The sequence below is a fragment of the Ostrea edulis genome, chromosome 6 (genome assembly GCF_947568905.1).
Source record: "Ostrea edulis chromosome 6, xbOstEdul1.1, whole genome shotgun sequence".
Taxonomy (NCBI): Eukaryota; Metazoa; Mollusca; class Bivalvia; order Ostreida; family Ostreidae; genus Ostrea; species Ostrea edulis.
The window spans coordinates 30045471-30063801 of NC_079169.1; the positions used below are offsets into that span (position 1 = coordinate 30045471).

General features: G+C 37.3%; 3 protein-coding genes and 1 long non-coding RNA gene across 9 annotated transcripts in view; 1 reads left to right on the forward strand and 3 right to left on the reverse strand.

Moving 5' to 3' along the window:
- LOC125683262 (E3 ubiquitin-protein ligase TRIM71-like) overlaps positions 1-9371 on the reverse strand; it is a 12480-nt gene extending 3109 nt beyond the window's left edge. The window contains exons 1-4 of one of the 4 annotated variants that reach the window (XM_056142359.1): positions 9040-9170; positions 7031-7154; positions 3206-3433; positions 1-1182 (exon numbers count right to left, since the gene is read on the reverse strand). The exon at positions 1-1182 is cut by the window's left edge and continues 3109 nt beyond it. In XM_056142359.1, the coding sequence (XP_055998334.1) occupies positions 1-1182; positions 3206-3335 (1312 nt within the window). In that variant the 5' untranslated portion in view covers positions 3336-3433; positions 7031-7154; positions 9040-9170. Of the gene's footprint in view, positions 2602-2929; positions 3654-7030; positions 7155-9039 lie in introns of those variants that run through there. The other 3 variants (XM_048924234.2, XM_056142361.1, XM_056142360.1) reach the window with 3 other exon arrangements.
- A 69-nt stretch (positions 9372-9440) lies between these two features.
- Positions 9441-10301, reverse strand: LOC130047414 (uncharacterized). Its single transcript, XR_008796311.1, has 2 exons — positions 9701-10301; positions 9441-9487 (listed from the first exon to the last, which is right to left on the reverse strand). It is a non-coding gene; the product is annotated as an uncharacterized LOC130047414 (long non-coding RNA).
- Positions 10302-12244: 1943 nt separating this feature from the next.
- On the forward strand, positions 12245-16814 carry LOC125646364 (uncharacterized). The gene is made up of 3 exons (XM_056142366.1): positions 12245-13362; positions 13973-14113; positions 15719-16814. Exons 1-3 carry the CDS (start codon positions 13110-13112, stop codon positions 16618-16620), a joined length of 1296 nt encoding a protein of 431 aa, XP_055998341.1. The 5' UTR covers positions 12245-13109; the 3' UTR covers positions 16621-16814.
- A 538-nt stretch (positions 16815-17352) lies between these two features.
- The window catches only part of LOC125646363 (dual 3',5'-cyclic-AMP and -GMP phosphodiesterase 11A-like), an 81921-nt gene continuing 80942 nt past the window's right edge, over positions 17353-18331 (reverse strand). For all 3 annotated transcript variants that reach the window (XM_048872607.2, XM_048872606.2, XM_048872608.2), the window contains one exon: positions 17353-17681. In XM_048872607.2, the coding sequence (XP_048728564.2) occupies positions 17665-17681 (17 nt within the window). In that variant the 3' untranslated portion in view covers positions 17353-17664. The remainder of the gene's footprint in view (positions 17682-18331) is intronic.

The window sequence follows — 18331 nt, forward strand, 5'->3', positions numbered from 1 at the left end:
ACACGATGACCTCACCCGAGAGCATGACAGCCAGTCCCTTCGGGGTCCAGTCCTCCAACCTGATAAAGATTTCCGGAGCCTCTCGTGACATCAGTTTGACTGTGTTATCGGAGTGGTCGCTGAATAGGATACACCCGTGGGACTTCAGAGCTATGTACTTTGGGTTCATGCTACATTCTAATGTCTTGGAGTTCTTCCCGTCTAATTCTATCAACCGTAAGTTGTTGTCGTTGTACAAGATGCCCGCTCCACACATCCACACAGACGACTCTGAGGTGCATGCGATGTCATAGACATACCTCTCGCCCACAGCGACGGACGCCTCAATCGTGGGGTTTCTTTTTATTTGCTTGGACTGCTTTTTACTAGTCTTTTTTATCACTGCAGCAGGGGATACCGATTTCACTAAGCTGGACAACTGACCTATGTTTGACTTGATATCCATCTGACCAGGTGTAAATGCAGGCATTTCGAAATTCGTCATTTCAGGCATAGTCTTCAGTGGTGTTATGTCTGGACTATACGCTAGCAATTTGTCAGGACTTAAAAGAATACCATTACTTCTTTTCACCGTGTCCCCTACTTCCTCCAGCCTGGTCTCCATCTGTGAAATCTCCTGAGTAAGATCCGCAAGATGTTCTTCTTTGAATTTTCTAACTTCCGTCCTCAAGGATTCCACTGCACAGTCTACTTCTTGACGCAGTTTTGAGCCACACAGCGAGATATCACTATCGATAAGACTGTACGATTTTTCTGCATTGGCTAAGTCCCTTTTTAAGTTTTCTATTTTTTGCTGATACACAGGCTTTATCACCGATTTCAGTTCCCTCGTATTTCGCATCAGAAGGTTTGTCTGCCGCTCAAGCAATTCTGGCATGAGGTCTCTGTTGTGTGACACATGGGACGTTGTAGCACAGTCGTTACAGATGCACACAGCACATGTATGACAGCGGTATGTGCTCTCTGTATTTTGGTGCTTGCAGCAGTAGAGTTTATCCACAGACCGATCAGTGTAGGCAACCACCTTGTGTTTTCTTTGAGATTTAATTTTAAGGTGTTCTGTTACGCAGAGTTTACAAAGTCGTACTTCGCACGCGTCACAGAAAAGCTCACAAACTGAGTCACACATGGAGCATGTCAAAGCAAACTGAGCTTGGGGGAACTCTGTTGATTGTTCCAGATCTAAAAGATGAAGTAAAGATGGTCTTCTTAACTTACATGTACATGTAATGATTTGTTGCACAATACTGAAATCTATAGGGAAGTGCTAGCAGGAATCGAATATAATCAACCAAGTAATTGTAATTGCAGCACTGCAACTTTGAAACAAAAGCATATACAATGTACTGCAAATAGGGTTTTTTTTCCAAATGTTGTACATGTAGACCTATGTTTGTACATGTGTACAGAATGATGAATGTTGCTTACAATATCGACACATTACAAGGGCTATAGCTGTCAAAAAGAACATAGAATCTTTTTGATTCTGAACTGTTATCAAAATGCTGGAGTGCGTTAAAAATTGAAGGAAAATAGAGCTAAATTAAAAAAGCGATCTCCAGTCGAATTCTATGAAAATTATATAGGATTTCTCCGCAGTGGATTATTTACTTCCATGCAATGTTTCGGTCATTATGGGCCGGCACGAGCCGGCCCATTCTATGAAATAAGAATTTGAGAAGTGTATGAGTTTCTACGGGATGAGTGTGTATTTTTTTTTTAAGTTGGATTACTGATTATCATGATACGTTTTCATTTTGTATGTAAAGTAATTCGGTGGTGTTTTTTAAACATTTGTTTTTGTTTTCTGTTTTTTTTGTTTTTGTTGTTTGGTGTTTTTTTTTGTGTAACACACAGGTCACGTGCACTTATCTGCTGACCAATTTATAGAGGTGGCGTAATTTATTTATTTATTTTTTTTTTTAAAAATGCATAATTCCAAGGGTGCTAAAGAATGTTTTGATTATTGCATTATACTATTTTGTTAAATATTGTCACAGGTTGTGCTAATAAAATTTTCAATCTTGAATAAATCTGATTTATTTCATAGCGAAAGGTTATGATATTTGGATAACCCAAATTAAATGTCACAGTTTTAATATGGAAAGTGTGAAATTAAATTAATGCAGTATTCATGCAACAGTCATTGGTTGAAATATTTTGCACATTAGAAAATGTTTGCTTAATATATTCAAGTGATAAAAGCTCAATATTTTCCAATAATGAACATTGTAAATATTCATCAAACTTATAACATCCAAGGAGCAGAATAACCCATATCTATTATTTTGAGGTCATTCAGATGAGGCTTGTAAGCCATGGTCCTGTGTCACGATAGGCGTTAGCACGATAAAGAACCCTCACTGCTCAATTCGCCCGAAGGTGACGTCTCTATAAGAGTGAAAAATTCGAGAATGAGACGTAAAGCAGCATATAAACACATTATTCTGAGGTCACAATGGTTTAAGGTTAAGGTTCAGACTGCTCTTAAAAAAAGTCCACTGGAGAACCTTTGCCTACTGGACATACACGTAGTTCACAGATCTTTAAGGAGTAACAGATTACTGTTCATTTTGTATGTTAATGGGTCGAATTTGGACACTTCAGGGCCGTAAATTACATGGAGGCGGAGGAGGCAGCTGCCTCCTCCAACTTTTGAGCCAAAAAAAATTAAAATTTAAAGTTCATTAGAATTTATGTTGTTTCCAATAACTAAGAACATGATACCTCCCTTAAAAAGCATTCCAAATCTTTCTTTTAGAATGAGTTAGTCAAGTAACATCTTAGAAGGCCCTAGAATCAAGGATTTTGCACGAAACGTGTTCAGTGTGCACAAAATGTGCTCAGCGTCTGGGGGCCTGGGCGGACCTCAGACCCAAGCCTAATTTCCTGCCTCCTCCAAATTGAAGGTTAATTTACGGCCCTGCACTTGTCCAATCAATATGTTTACGAGACAGTTTTAGTTTATGGAAACAATGATACTCTCTTGGAAATTTGTTCGGCCCATAACTTTGGTGCGTGCACCAATGTTTCTTGTTGTTTCTGTATTGATAAAAAGAAAACCTAATGATGTACGAGTTTTGACATGTCACTGGTGGTTTTTATGCACTGTAAAGCTGTTTTAGTCAATCGGCAAATTATGCCCCTTTAATTTCTGTCAATAATGATCATGATCAGCTCAATTCAAATAATATTTTGTACATACCGGAAGAAGTCTCCGAGAGTGAAGTGTTGAATTTTGGTGTCCATTTTTCACCTTCATCATGAAGGTCATCCTTCAAGGTAATGTCCAGCTCGTCCGAACCGCACTCCAAATCCTCAACATCTTGTATCATTTTGTTTTGTATTTTTCTTTTCTCAGCAACACGTCTGCATGCTCTTTATGGGGTAACCACTTCGGAAAACGCCATTTCTCTTGCAGAACTTGTTTCATCTGGAAAACAGAGCTTGGTGTTGTCGGACTTGTCCTATGCAAAACCGTCAAATATGGCGATACTAAATCTATGCCACATTTAAATGTTTAGGTACGAGACCCCAGTCGTGCTCATAATTTAAATCAACCAAATGTTTCCAAACAAACACATGTGCAGTATTTTGATGAGGTCAATACGAGGATAGAATACACAGGCACTTGTTTCTGTAAAACACTTACGACCTCTGTATATTGATAATTAATAACACGTGTTATTATTAGGTCTAGTATACAGAGGTCGTAAGTGTTTTACAGAAACAAGTACGATAGAATACCACAATTAATAATTCTTTGTGTTTTATTATTTACATTACATAATATCTTACAATGTATACATCTCCAATGGTTTTGATTGATTGTATTTTGTAGTAAGGACTCTTAAGAATTTTTCACTCATATGGAGACGTCACCAATACCGGTGAAGGGCTTCAAATTTAGGCCTATGCTCGGCGCTTACGGCCATTGAGCAGGGAGGGTTCTTTAGGTATCACACCGGTAATTGTCCAATCAAAATAATTGTAGTTCCATATATTTAAAAGAATATTTTTTTTCTTGCGCGATTTTTCCGATTTCCTCTTCTTCTTTTCCAGGGTCGGATCTAGGAATTGGGGTTACGGGGGTGCTACTTTATGAGACAGGGGGTCTGAAGGCCACTTTGAGGCCCCCAGTGGGTCCAGAGAGAACCCCTGATGGGGGCCCAGCCCCCTGAAGCTCCTGGATTTTACAGATTTTATAGGGCTTGAAACATGTCTCCTATTTAGTCATTTGTACTCATTTCTAACATTAATCATAAGGTGAAATTAATAAAATGACGCAAATTTTAAGAGGTTTTTTTTCGAAAAAAATTAAGTTCTCTCGATAAAGTAATTCAAGAAATCAAAAGATTTTGTCATTCATTTCTCCGGGAATGGAAGAAATTATTGGTTCTTTTATCGTTTAGTACATTTTTTGAACAAGATACCACGATTTACCTTAAATTTGAAAATGTAAGGGGGGGGGGGGGGGGGGCGCCGGCTGCGCTCCCCTTAAATCCGCCACTGGTTGCACTCCGGAAATCTCGAATAGAAACTTAAAATGCTTGAATAGCGGATAATATATCGAAAGTGAGTCGTGATTTAGTGTATAAATGGCATGGACAATTTTCTTGTGGTAAAGGCTCTATATTGGATGACGAACGTACCGGTAGGAAACGTATCATTTGTGAAGAACTTCTCAAAAGAATAATTAATGCTATGGAAAATGATGGCCGCCTCATATTCTCTCCAAAGATCAGTTAAAGGTAAACGCGGGACAGGAGACGTGTTGAAAATGGATTAAAAGCAAATAAGTGTTGATTTCCTTGTGACAGTTTTGTGCATTACTGTTAAATGTGTGAAAACAACTTGTCTATTGCGTAAATCCAGGCACATTTGAGTCGAAAGCCGAAGCATAAACTGTCACCGACTCCGGCATTTACACTTTTTCAAGAATCGAAACATGAATGCTTGCGAAGAGAAGTTGATGATAGGTTATGCCTCTCGACTTCTCTAAAGAGAATAGCTGTGTCTGAAATGTAGAGGAGAATATTCTGAGAAACTGTGAAATGTGACGTTGTGCTTCTGACGTAACGATGCTCCGTGCACATGGCGCACCATCTTCACAAGTCAAGGGTTATTGACGCAGTTAGTGCGAGGTCACGAATCAATAACCCTTGACTTGTGAAGATGATGGCGCACGAACATGTTGTTTTTAAAATTATGTATCACGGGTACTATATGATCAAATAGAATGAAACATCCCAGGTCCATAAAATAACTGATTTTAAATCCAATCATGTGTTGAATTTTATTTTTGAAAAAAATATATATATATACGAGGGAGACATTGCATGTCTACGTATTTTTTTAATGACCCTCGTACATGTGCATTGTATATAAGAAACATATTTGAAGATCTCATAAACCTTTATGTACATGTACAAGGGTAATCGTTGTCAAATCAATCATCAAGCATCCCCGTGTGGCGTTTTATTTGATTTGTTGATACAATTTCACCGGGGCCAGGACGGGACCTCAATAACCACAGGAGTACACAAAAGCATGCTGTGTATTTTCAGGTGTGGTCATAACTACAGGGCCAGGATAAGATAGAGGTTCAAACTTTAACATTAATTATCTGTAGGAAACACTTTGGTTCACTAGACTTTTTAGTTTCTCAGCCATTATATCTGCATGCTCTTCATAGAGTTGTAGAATATCGTGGAATCATTTAATTTCGTGGGACTAATTTTTTTGTAGATTGAGATTTTACCGTGTAATTTCGTGGATTTGGTTTCTGTACACTGAGAAATTCTCTGTAGTTTGAAATTCATGAGATACGGCTATAGCCACGAAAATTGGGCCCCCACGAAACCTAATGATTCTCCAGTATAGTAAACATGTCGGAGAAATTCAAGTTGTATGTTTATCATTTATCAAAACGTTGTATTTGATTTGTCATGGAAATGGAATTTTTGGTGAATCAGTAAATTAATCTGATGAGTTTCCTCTAATTTATATCTACTGGATCCCTTGATTGCATGTATACCAGTTTTCAAAACGTTGTGCACAGCTATCATAAAGTGTACACCACGTGATATTTGAGAGAGATTTCCCAATGTTCAATGCAATTCCATAAATATCACATTATACAACAGATTACTTAAAATAGAATTCTGCGCTAAATTCTTGGAGAAGAAAGGTTTTATTTGAGAAATAAATTTCATTTTTGAAATTTCATGAAAAGTATGAACTTTATAGCTGCGACGTTTCGCTTTTATACCTTTCATGTATTTTCAAAGACTGAATTCAGTTCTACTTTCATCTCTGTCGGAATAGTACCTCTATTTTTATCAAGATTCATACGCGTGTGCATTGTTCACAATTACACTGCAATCATAAGGCTATCATGAACTACACCCTCCCTTCCCCCTTCTACGATGTATAGGATATTGAGATCTGGGCAGAAGTACCCTAAATCTATTTTTTATTTACTTGTCAAGAATTTCATTGCAAGTATGAAGTTAGCCTTAGTACGTAAATCCTCGAGCTAGCGCTTCATACTTCACCGCATATCGTAACGTAGTGCAGTGGGTTGTGACGTCATAGCTACTGTGAAGTGAACTCCGGCTTCCCCCTCCCCTACACAGGGACTAAGCCCGTTTTGGGCCCGAACTCTGTGATACCATATCTATATTTATGGTATCACAGAGTTCGGGCCCAAAACGGGCTTAGCCCCTGTGCTCCCCTACTTTGTAATTATCGTTTTGTCATCTTTTCGCTTCAAAATAACGAAAAGACGACAAATTCTAAAGTGGCACAAATCAGCCACCATACTCATGTCACAGTAGATGTGGCAAGCTAAAGGTATCACACCGGTAATTATTTTCACTATACATTACTATAGAGGGAAAAATCATTAAAAATCAGTTTGCAGAATTGATGCCGAATAACGCAGTAGAAAATATTCTATGTTAAATGTTCTATGTCTGTCGACACCGAAAAAACAACACCCTACGCGGTATTTTCGAAAAACAATTACCCGCAAACAAGACTACCCTCAAATCCACGTGTTTTTCACATGTTTGTGAACAGCCGGAGTACACCCAAGGAAGTAGCCTCAGCTGCCAACAGCAAAAAGTTCCTTTGTATACACTTGGTTATTTCTACAAATTACACAAATTCAGGGGTACAAAAATTAAGAGAAAACAGTGGTGTACGGTAAATCGGGGTATCTTGTTTAGAAAAATGTATTAAACGATAAAAGAAGCAATAATTTCTTTCACTCCCAGAGAAATAAATGACAAAATCTTTTGATTTCTTGCATTACTTTATTGGGAGAACTTAATTTTGTTCCAAAACCCCTTAAAATTTGCGTATTTTATTAATTTTACTTTATTAAAAATGATAGAAAATTGTACAAATGACTAAATAAGAGACATATTTCAAGCCCTATAAAATCTGTAAAATTCAGGAGTTTCCGGGGGTTCCCCCCTGGGCTTCGCCTTGAACCCACTGGGGGCCTCAAGGCGGCCCCCAGACCCCCTGCCTCATAAAGTGGCACCCCCGTAACCGCAATTCCTGGATCTGCCCCTGCCAGCGTTGCACTGATTGACGAGCAAATCAACGGTCACGGTAGCTCAGTGGTAGAGCGTTCACTTCGTGACCGGATGGTCTGAGTTAAGAGCCCCACTCGTGCTGTGGCTGCGTCAAACCTACATGTAAGATGTAAACCTGGGGCGTCTTCGGTTTGAACCCGTGTACGTATCTAGTTAGTAGGGTAAAGCTTACTCCTACACATAATACTCCAAGTGCTGACGCATGCGCAGTATGGTACAATACCGCCATGTTGCTACCATATTAGGAGCTGGAGTATCAAACACCTGGATGTGTAACCCGGACGCAAGATTGGGCGGAGGTATTTTATAAATGTCTAGGTGTTGCGTGATAGGCTAATATCAAGAGTGAAATTATTTGGAATTGAAAGAAATATTGTAAAAGTTTAAATTAATTGTCAGGATGACAATACACACAAAATCGAAAAATGACTGAGGAAATTACCATGGTAGAGGTGTTTTTAAAATGAAGGGTTTAATTTACTGCGGATTGCTATGTGTTGTAACAAAGTTCAAATATGACCCATAAAAGCAACGGGACCCTATATAATATTTGTCGTTTTTTATTGGCAATTGGAATGAACTTTGAAATGTTGGTGGTCATTTGTTTAAAATTAATATAGTCAATTAATGAGAGGTCAAAGGTTAGTATCAAATGAATATTGGTACTCTTTTCCCCATTAACCATCGCAGATAGTTTGGATCATCCTGACGTTTGTGTATACGCATTGTGTACACATAGGTCACGTGCTACCCAGCTTGATGACGCAACATTATAGAATGGTGTATATACGCCGACTCGGAAGTCACTCCCGAGTCGGCGTATACACAAACAGGGTGATCCAGACAATCGCAAAAGGCAGGGTTAGTTGGGTAGAGTTCAAAGGTCACAATTACGTCATAAGATTTGAAACGCATTACATTCTGATTTCAAACCCAAGTGCGAAACGAGGAGGCTCATGGGTCATAGGCAGTGATATCTTTTTCGCCAAATGTCCAGATCTAGAAGTGAGTGTAATGAGTTTCGAATACGACTTTTAAAAGGTCCCGTGTCGCGGAAGACGTTGGCACATTAAAGAACCCTCACCACTACAATGAGCATAGTTTCTGTAAATAAGTTATGACGTCTGTATACTAATACTATAACATTATCATATCATATTGTATAGGATATTTGTTATTATTAGTATACAGACGTCAGTTACTTACAGAAACAAGTGCCTGTGTCATAGGTCTAAAGTAACATTTCACCTACAGCTGGTGACGGCTCAACAGTATTCACAAGAATTCTCGAAGGGACGTAAGACAAATTCGAGAACCATAGCGTCAACGTTTAAAGAGCGGTAATCCACAGACACCATGAGACACAGACCGTTACACTCACAGAGACATGCAGTATTTTTTGTCTTATTGAGAGAGAAAAAAAGTAACTTACCCGATGAGTGCAGCATGGCCGTTTCAATTTTTAATGTTCAACAATACACTCAAAACCCACATCTCGTACAATGATTCGTATTTGTACCTTCCTTCCATGGTGTAGATAGAACTTGTGATCTGCCGTAAACGCAAGTATTTATTTTGTAGATGAAAGTTCATAGTCCGCTGAAGATAAAGTATGTAACTCATGCTCTTTCAAGGTTTTAAACGACAGTTACTATCACTTTACTAACAAACATTTGACGGATATTTTCGAAATATCAGATTCAAAAGGTGTAGGTAGACCATGGTAGTGGAAAGGGGGGCGGGGGTGGAAGATAAAAGGAGGAGGGAGAGAGGGAAGATAAAGGGGGATGGAAGTGTAACCGGTCTTGAGTATAAGAATAATCCACAAGATGGTTAAGGTCGTAGATTCGTTTACTTTTTGGAAACAATGAAAACAAACCCTATAACAACAATAAAAACATATAAGGACAAATACAATACAAAGACAAAAGACACTATCGAACATATGATATATGCAACGATACAAATATATATATATTGGTCATCATTTTATCGTCAAAGGACATAACTCTCTGAACCATCAATTATAAGTAATTGATATTAAAAAATGAATATAATGTACTGCAGTGAATTGCATATGTACATGTACATACCAGTTTATGGAACTGAGCTACAGCTTCCGAAATCAAGGTGAACTGCTTAAAACTCTTATGATGACCTATTGAATAATTTACTAAAATACTAAATTCTGTACACATATATCACTCTGCGCATTTATATTACTTAAAACTCATTATTTACTTAAAGAACAGAAATTATGTTTTTCCACAATTCTACTTTCAGTAAATCTTTCACTCACGACTTGCACACAAGTTTTATGAATAAAGAAAAGTTTAATTACTTATTTAAATTCATTACTTGCTTTTAATCATATAGTAAAACTATCAGCTACTTACAGTTGTTGGTGTTAGCAAATCCTCTATAAATTAAATATATATTTTATGCTTATTTAGAACTCAATAGTGGCAACACCCTTTGGAATCTCTTTCAAAACTAGATTTTCCTGAACTATTTCATAAAAAGAACTCAGGAATTCCCGCCAGGAATTCCTATTGGCTAGAACAAAATACTAAGACCAATCAGATGACAGAACAAGTATGACACCTAAGAGATACATGAACTAATCCGAGTTATGTTCTAACTGGACCCTTACGGATTAAACCATTATATTTAAAAGGGTGTTTAGGTTTCTTTAACACACAATACAAAGTTAGGAAGTGAATAAATGTGAATGGCAATATAAAACTAAACTAAGTACAACTACCACAGAAGATAAAAGGGAAGGAGGGAGAGGGAGGGAGGGGGAAGATAAAAGGGAAGGAGGAAGAGAGGGAAGATAAAAGGGGGATGGAGAAAGGGAAGATAAAAGGAAGGAGGGAGAGAGGGAAGATAAAAGGGAAGGAGGGAGAGAGAGAGGGGGGAAGATAAAAGGAAGGAGGGAAAAAGGGAAGATAAAGGGGGAGAGATGGAAGATAAAAGGGAGGGAGAGAGAGAGAGAAGATAAAAGGGGAAGGGAGAAAGGGAAGATAAAAGGAAGGAGGGAGAGAGGGAAGATAAAAGGAAGGAGGGAGAGAGGGAAGATAAAAGGAAGGAGGGAGAGAGGGAAGATAAAAGGAAGGAGGGAGAGAGAGAAGCTAAAAGGAGGGAGGGAGGGAGGGAGGGAAGATCAAAGGAAGGAGGGAGAGAGAGAAGATAAAAGGGGAAGGGAGAAAGGGAAAATAGGAAGGTAAAAGGAGAGGAGGGAGAGAGGGGAGATAAAAGAGGGGGGGGGGGGACGATAAAGGGGAAGGGAGAGGAAGTAAATCCATGTATATCAACCATTTTCTTTAAAACACAAGACGTCTGCTATGATGTGTAAAAATAATTATTTATGTAATAATTTTTTGATAATGTTCAGTTGAGAATCTTATGATCTTGTGTTTTACATGTTATGTTATTAAAAGTCACATATGTTATTAAAAATTGGAAGTAAACATATCGTCTGGGTACCCGCTAGCACATAAATGCTTTCTTTGTTGTTTTATCTGGTGATGAAGGTAGCAAGCATTGCAGAATTAATTCACAATCCTCATTATCATTACATGTATTTTTATATAGTTTTTAAAAGTATAAGTGAAATATCATATCGTTGACCCATTCGTTACTTTACACGGAACAGCCAATACACCATTTGACCTTGACGATCTTCATATTTGGTAATGAATACGCGGACAGAGTACAAAAACCTGAATCTAACTACATGTAGTTTGTAACAAATATGTATTCATTGTTGAGGAGGAAATCAAGTCAATTTCAAAAGAAATGCATGTATATATAAAATGAAATTGCCTATGGACATTTCGTCCTTCCATTGATGTTATTTTAATGTATAATGATATTTATATATTCATGATGAATAATCTGTTCGGAGAAGAAATGTATCTTAAGAAAGCGTTTCCATTTTCCATCACTTTCAATATAAAAAGTATAGTTTTGGACCACGTTTTAACATTGTATTCTAACAAGAACCACGTGATAAAAAACCTCATGTTTTGTCAATCAACAGCATTAGATTCCAAGTAATCCATGCTTCTCTATTTATTCTGTAATCTTTTGACTTCCATCAATATCATGGATTTCTTTGAGACTAAATCAAATGTTTATAATTTTTCCTCCAAAAATACGATTTTCAGATAGTGTTTAAATGTGACCCCGGACAAGACGCACGTGTAGGGTCAAATTTAGTACAGACTCCTTCAAGAAAAGTTGTCGGGTGATACAGTCACCTCTTAATTCTTTACACCTGAACAATGTTTGTCACTTTTCAATTTTAATATCTCGGGTTTTAAATACCTCTTTATCATTTACTCAAATTTATCTAGGTTTTATTAATAGGAATTTAATGATCATATGCATATTCATAACATTCATAAGTTTCTCTATATCAATACCCTACACTCTGGCTTTATTTGCTGATACATATTAAATATGTTTGCTTAAACTTTGGTCCCATTTTTCGTTTATTACAAAAATGTTGCATTCAACGAAGGAAAGAGTGATCTCCACTTTTTAAAGTAGTCAATTTTACAATGGTATCTAAACCGATTGAAAGTGTAATAAATAAATTAAACTATAAAAGGTCAAACCTGCAGTGGCATAAATTTCTGCACTCCACGTGAAGTGTCACAGCAGACGAGAGTACCTCATCACTTATTTATAGCCGATAGAGACTGTTATTACCCAAACCGGCCAATTAAATGTGAGGGAAAATGAAATTCTGAACCAGAAGACAAAACGACTTACAGGAGAAAACTGACCCAGAGGAGAAAATGACTCTCGGACGAAAAGTGCTCGAGACAACGATTTCGTGATCATCCATTTATGAACTGTGAACAAAATTATTTTCTTTTAATTCTCTGAGCTGAGACACAGCCTCAAACACTGACTAGTTTTATCGTTTCCGGAACCGAGGTGGGATTCTGAATGGATGCCAAATTTAGTGTATCAACGCACAGCCTATCACTCCAAACCATATTTGATAATTTGAATTGAACGTTCAAATCTTTAAACTTTCCACGTGGATTCGTGTGTGGGAACATTGAATTTACCTTTGTTTGGGCTTCGTTTTGGTGTGTTGTTAACTATCGGTCCATAATCACAAATGAATTTCATAACTTTTAAATTGAAATTTGAGAAAATAAACGTTTGCAATTTTCGAAGGCAAATAATACTTTAAAACGAGAACTCCATAAATATTTCAGATTTAAAGTGAAACAAATCTTTGTTTACCATTGCATGATGCAAAGCCAGTAAAGAAATGAACAAGGGGTTACAGTTCAACACAGTAAATATCAACTGCGTTGGAGAAGCCATTGCAGAAAATATGTAACCGTCCACTTATTATTGGCGAGATAGATTATCAACGATTTCTAATGGGCATGAAATTAAAACTTGACATTTAACGAAAAAAAGCGGTCAAATGCACAGGCTGCATAGGAATGTAAGGCGCCTGATGTGAAAGAAATGATGAAGAATACAGATCGTCACGGGTTGAAGCCGAGTGTTTCGTTAGAGGTACATAACATGAAAGAAATGACCATCAGAAATAGTGTGGAAAAATTAGAATGTGAGAAAAGACAGAAAATCATCGAGAAACAAAGGAGTTATTTCGTCCGTCAGCATTCCAGAGATGAAAATGAAATAAAACAGATTTTGCTGCGCCTACAGCTGGAACAAGAGACGAATCACGACCAAGCGGAAGATTCTACACTTTACAGTAAGGCATAGTTTATCCAAATTTTAAAAATATACTTTTCAACAATGAATTACTTTAGTACAATTGACTGTATATTTCATGGCGTACGAGGTGTAATGTTGAAGTAATAAGAATAGTCACCCAAGAATTACAAGACTCGCCAGGAAATCGTGGGTACATATGACACACTAAGGGCGACATTAATGACAGAGCATTTACATTCATCATGGTATTGTGTTACAGAAACTTTTGTCATTTATAACAAAATAAATTATAATCCCGGCATTTTAGCATTGAACCCAATAACGAGACAAAGGTATTTTGCCAGAATGCACGTACTGTGTGCCCTAGTAAGTTCATAAAAAATGTATATGGGAGAATCGTCCATAGAAGCTTATCTTCTATCTCGTATTCATAAAATGACAACAACCGCCAACAGCAGCATTAGGATTTGATAGCAATAGAAGAATGTTTGTTAAAAGAATATCATTTTCAGCAAGAATATCGAAGCACCGACATCGTATTTCACGTGAGTTTTACTTATGGTCTATTTTTTCTAAGTACTACATACATTGATAGAAAAGTAATACTGACGAAGTTCATTTTTTTTTTTTTTTTTTTTGCTTTGAAGCGGACGATGAAAGTAGAGCGACTTCGCTGTATGACCTTGACAAAAGGCTGACTGACCAGGATGAGGGAATTGTTAATCCTTACCCGCTGGTCATTGTCCCGAAATACGGATCTCCGACCCCGCTGAAAAACAAAATTAGGGGTAGGTACTATTGTAATGTAAATCTCTATCATCCCGAAATACGGATCTCCAACCCCGCTGAAAAACAAAATTGGGGGTAGGTATTATATATATAATTGATGAAAAAAACCTCTAAACACTAATTTGAAATATTTTGACCGTGTTACCGGTCTTCTTCTGTTACCGGTCTTCTTCTGTCGTTTTTTTTTTTTTTTAAAGAAAACATGACTGAAGACCCGTAACAAGGTCGAGATATTTGGATTTTATAAAAAGATTTATTCTGATGATATCAGTGAAAGTGATTCAAATTAAAAAAGGTAAGGAAAACATGCAGTTTTTACTTTTAAAGTATATTCATTACACTAGCGCTTTCTGGATCGCCCCCCCCCCCCCCCCCCCCGGAATATGAAGTTTAGAGACGTCTGCTATGACGTCATGATGCTTTGTGAGGAGGGAATGGATACATAATAAGTTAGGTGATTGTCTTTGGCTGGGGAGTTAGCCAGATCTGGGGATAATTTTCTGAAGTTCCAAATCACGCTCAATAAATGCAAAATTCTTTTTGGCTTCCTGTTTTGGGTTGTAAGTTGTCATAAATGGCATTAGGAAATGATCGTGGTCTTTTGTTCTGAAAGAGCGAGTGTTTCCGGAGAACTCTGTGTATAAGAAATATGTTCAATTTCGCCAGTCTTTTGTCTTCAGTATAGTGCAAATCCTTCTGGCCAAATTGTACGGGATATTCCTTTTAGTCAGGCGCGTAGCTACGTTGACGTCAAAACGCCCGGGCGTACACATAAAAAACCAACAACAACAACAACAAAAAACCCCTATTAAATGCTACAAACATAGGTGAAAAATAAATGTCTGCAGTATCTGCGGTACATTAGTCTCCCCCGGACCCCCTACCAGGGCCCTGCCCTGGACCCGCTGGGGGCCTTGAGCGGCCCCCAGACCCCTCAGGCTACGCCACTGTTAGTGTGTGTAGGAGACCCTATTAAAATCCAGAAAGCACTAGTGTATTGAATATACTCAGGAACTGCATATTTTTCTTCTTTTTTAATTTGAAAAATATATATAATATAGAAAATCTGACAATTTCATTTAAAAGTTATATATCAAATACAATGCTCATCGCGAGATAAATCAATCTGTACACTGTGTTGTACAGTCCAGTGGTATATAAAAACACCGGCACACTTAGCAGCTGTTTTAAGCATCTAGATCATACTAGAAATAAGTATGATATAATACGGTATTTTACATTTATTGTCATGTAATACTCAAATCACCAGACAATTTATGTAAATTATCACCTCCGGTACTTATACCTCGAAGTTATTTTCTACGAAAGATATTATAAATTTGGGGTTTTGTCATATCTAATTTGTTTCAAAATTATCTGATTTTTTATTCATATATATCACTGCATCAAAATAATAATAACACAATATGATTTGTATAAGAGAATATCATTTCTATTGGTACATTGTATCAATGAGTTGAATGCCCTGCACACAAAAATCACAGACTGCATTATTCATTGTAGTTAATATGATTTCAGCCCTTGAGATTTATCCCAGAAAATTCTTGACGCAATACAGAAAATATACATCTGCTTATTTTCAGATGAGGTAGGTAGTCCACCGGGACTGTCCCGCAGGCATGCCCGTGATGAACAGCCGATAAAATCCTCATCATTTCGTGCGACGGTTATTGCCGCTACATTTATCAACAAATTACACGCTCCTATAGCAGCCAGGAAAGGCGGGAACAGTCCTTTCAAAGAAGGAAGTAATGCATTATGGGTCGGTGATCCGGAGTACATATCTTCTGTCCGTCGTCCGAGGAAGTCGGTAGCCGATATGAATCATCAGCGGAATTTCTATCGAACTAAATCCGACCTTCATAGGTTTGATGTCGGCACTCCATCTGATTTTGGTTCCGTGGTCAGTGTAAGGGGTGAATCCCCAAGGTCAAATGCTGAAGAACTGCTTATCTTGCCTGTCACAAATCCTGAGGACAACCACGATTCGATAGGTTCGCGGGAAAAGGAAACCTCACCCAAACTTGTTCGAAAACTATCAAAAGACAAAAAGGGCCTCGAGAAGAACCACAAGGAAACTAGTACATCTACAGAGGTGAAAAAATCTCCAAGACTGGCGAGGGAGTGTTCTTCAGAAGGGGCCAAGTCCAGTGTCGAGCGAAGTCTCTCTTTTACTAATGTTTCCAAGCGTCGACAGGAATTGCACAAGTCAGACAACATCGAGACACGAAGATCCAACCCCCGTGGAGACCAGTCAGACAACATCGAGACACGAAGATCCACCCCCCGAGCAGACAAGTCAGAAAAACATCACGTGCGGAAATCATCTTTGAAAAAGAAGAAAAACGACAATGAAACCTCGACAGAGAAAGCCAAGAAAATTTCTTTTGCTGAGGACTCCCTACCCCAAAGAAGTAGGTCATTGAAGGAAAGGAAAAATGTGGGTGTCGGCCGCCCTAGATCCTCTTCTACTGGAGATACGTAGCAGACCTTCCAAGCAACTGGAAAACCTGTTTCGTATCCATTATATCTGCTGATCTAGCAACTCGAAAATGGTTCCATGTAAGCAGATGGAGTACAGAAGTGTGTAGTGTGCATTTATACTGTGAATGGCATTCATAAATATTTAATTTGTTTTCGATCTCCATTTGATCAAATAAATTTTTAATCAGCCGAGAATACCCTGTCATTGCTTGTCAACAAAATTTATAAGCAGTTGTTTTTACCCGAGTTCGCTTTTTAGGAAACTGTCGGTGCAAAGGCACTTTTAAAATATCATCTTAACAGCATCTCTTAAACTTTACAGTCTCTCAATTTGATTTTAAGACCACCCAAAAACTTTAGGTACACGCAGATGATATATTGATATATTACTAGATCTTGTGACATTAGCTTCGGTGCTCATGAGAAAATTCCTTTCCATTAACCATAAACAATTAGATCAACCTCCTCTCAGGCATCATCCATGTGAAATCTCGGGCGTTCATGTCGCAATGGAAAGAAATATAAAGAAAGTAGAATTTATTCTGACAAACGGTTAATTCATTCCATTCAATACAATTGTGCATGTTTTCACTTTAAGATCTTGCATTATTTATCCACTTAATAACATACGTGAACTACAAATTTGTCCTTGGCTTTTAGCAAAGATAATAAAGTTGCCAATAATGACATAAAATGGAACGAACGATGATAATATTTAAAGTTAATACCAGCATACAATCTTGATACTTTTATTGAGTATGAAAATAAAAAGTAAATTGTGTGTGATTTTAATAGTTGTGGAGGAAAACATTGGACTGTTTATTGCAATTAGTTTATGATATTTGCACTTGCATGCAAATCTTGCGTTAATTGGAACTAAGTAATTTCAATCAGAGGAATATAACGGTAGAATTTCGCAGCACAATTGGATTCTTCTTAAACCTCCGTATGCATAACGGCATCTTTGGCAAGTCTTTCAGCGTCTAGAACTTCCCAACAGGATCTGTTCGTAAGGACTCCGTCATAGAGAGGTTTAAAAGAAACATCAAGGTTTGATAAAGCCTGTTGAATTAAAAAAAAAGATATATTATACTGATATTCCAATAATTTCATTATGTGCTTAAAATCAAATTAAAATTTTCAAAACTATAAACTATCCCTGTGAAAACTTCCCATGCTTATTTTTGTAAATGATTTTCTTTATATGACACATGTTATGTTATTGGTTATGTGTATGTCAATGTTCGATGAAAATTTAAAAGGACAAGTTCATGACGCGCCTTCATTTCACTCTGTGGAAACAGAAATATTTCACTTTTCGCATAAAATATTCATACAGGGCATCATTGTGGAATACTTACTACTATAGTAACAGTTCCGCAGTAATGGTTTTATAATGACGTCACAAAGTATAATCTTTATAAATAATATCACGATGTACAGTATTTTATAGCTAATTAGTAAATTTCACACAACGAAGTATAATTTTTTGTCAAAGTGAAACTGTCAGATTTTCCGCCTAGAATTTATTATTTTTATATCTGCTTACTGATAAACTTTTTATTCATACTTTTAAAATATATATTTGTTTGAACTGAAAATTTACAGTGTCGTATTGTGCTTACAGTGCATTTGGTTCTCTCTATTTCATTTCTTAAGTAACAAAATCTTTGAACACAAACATTAGATCACACCGCTGTCAAGTATCAGTT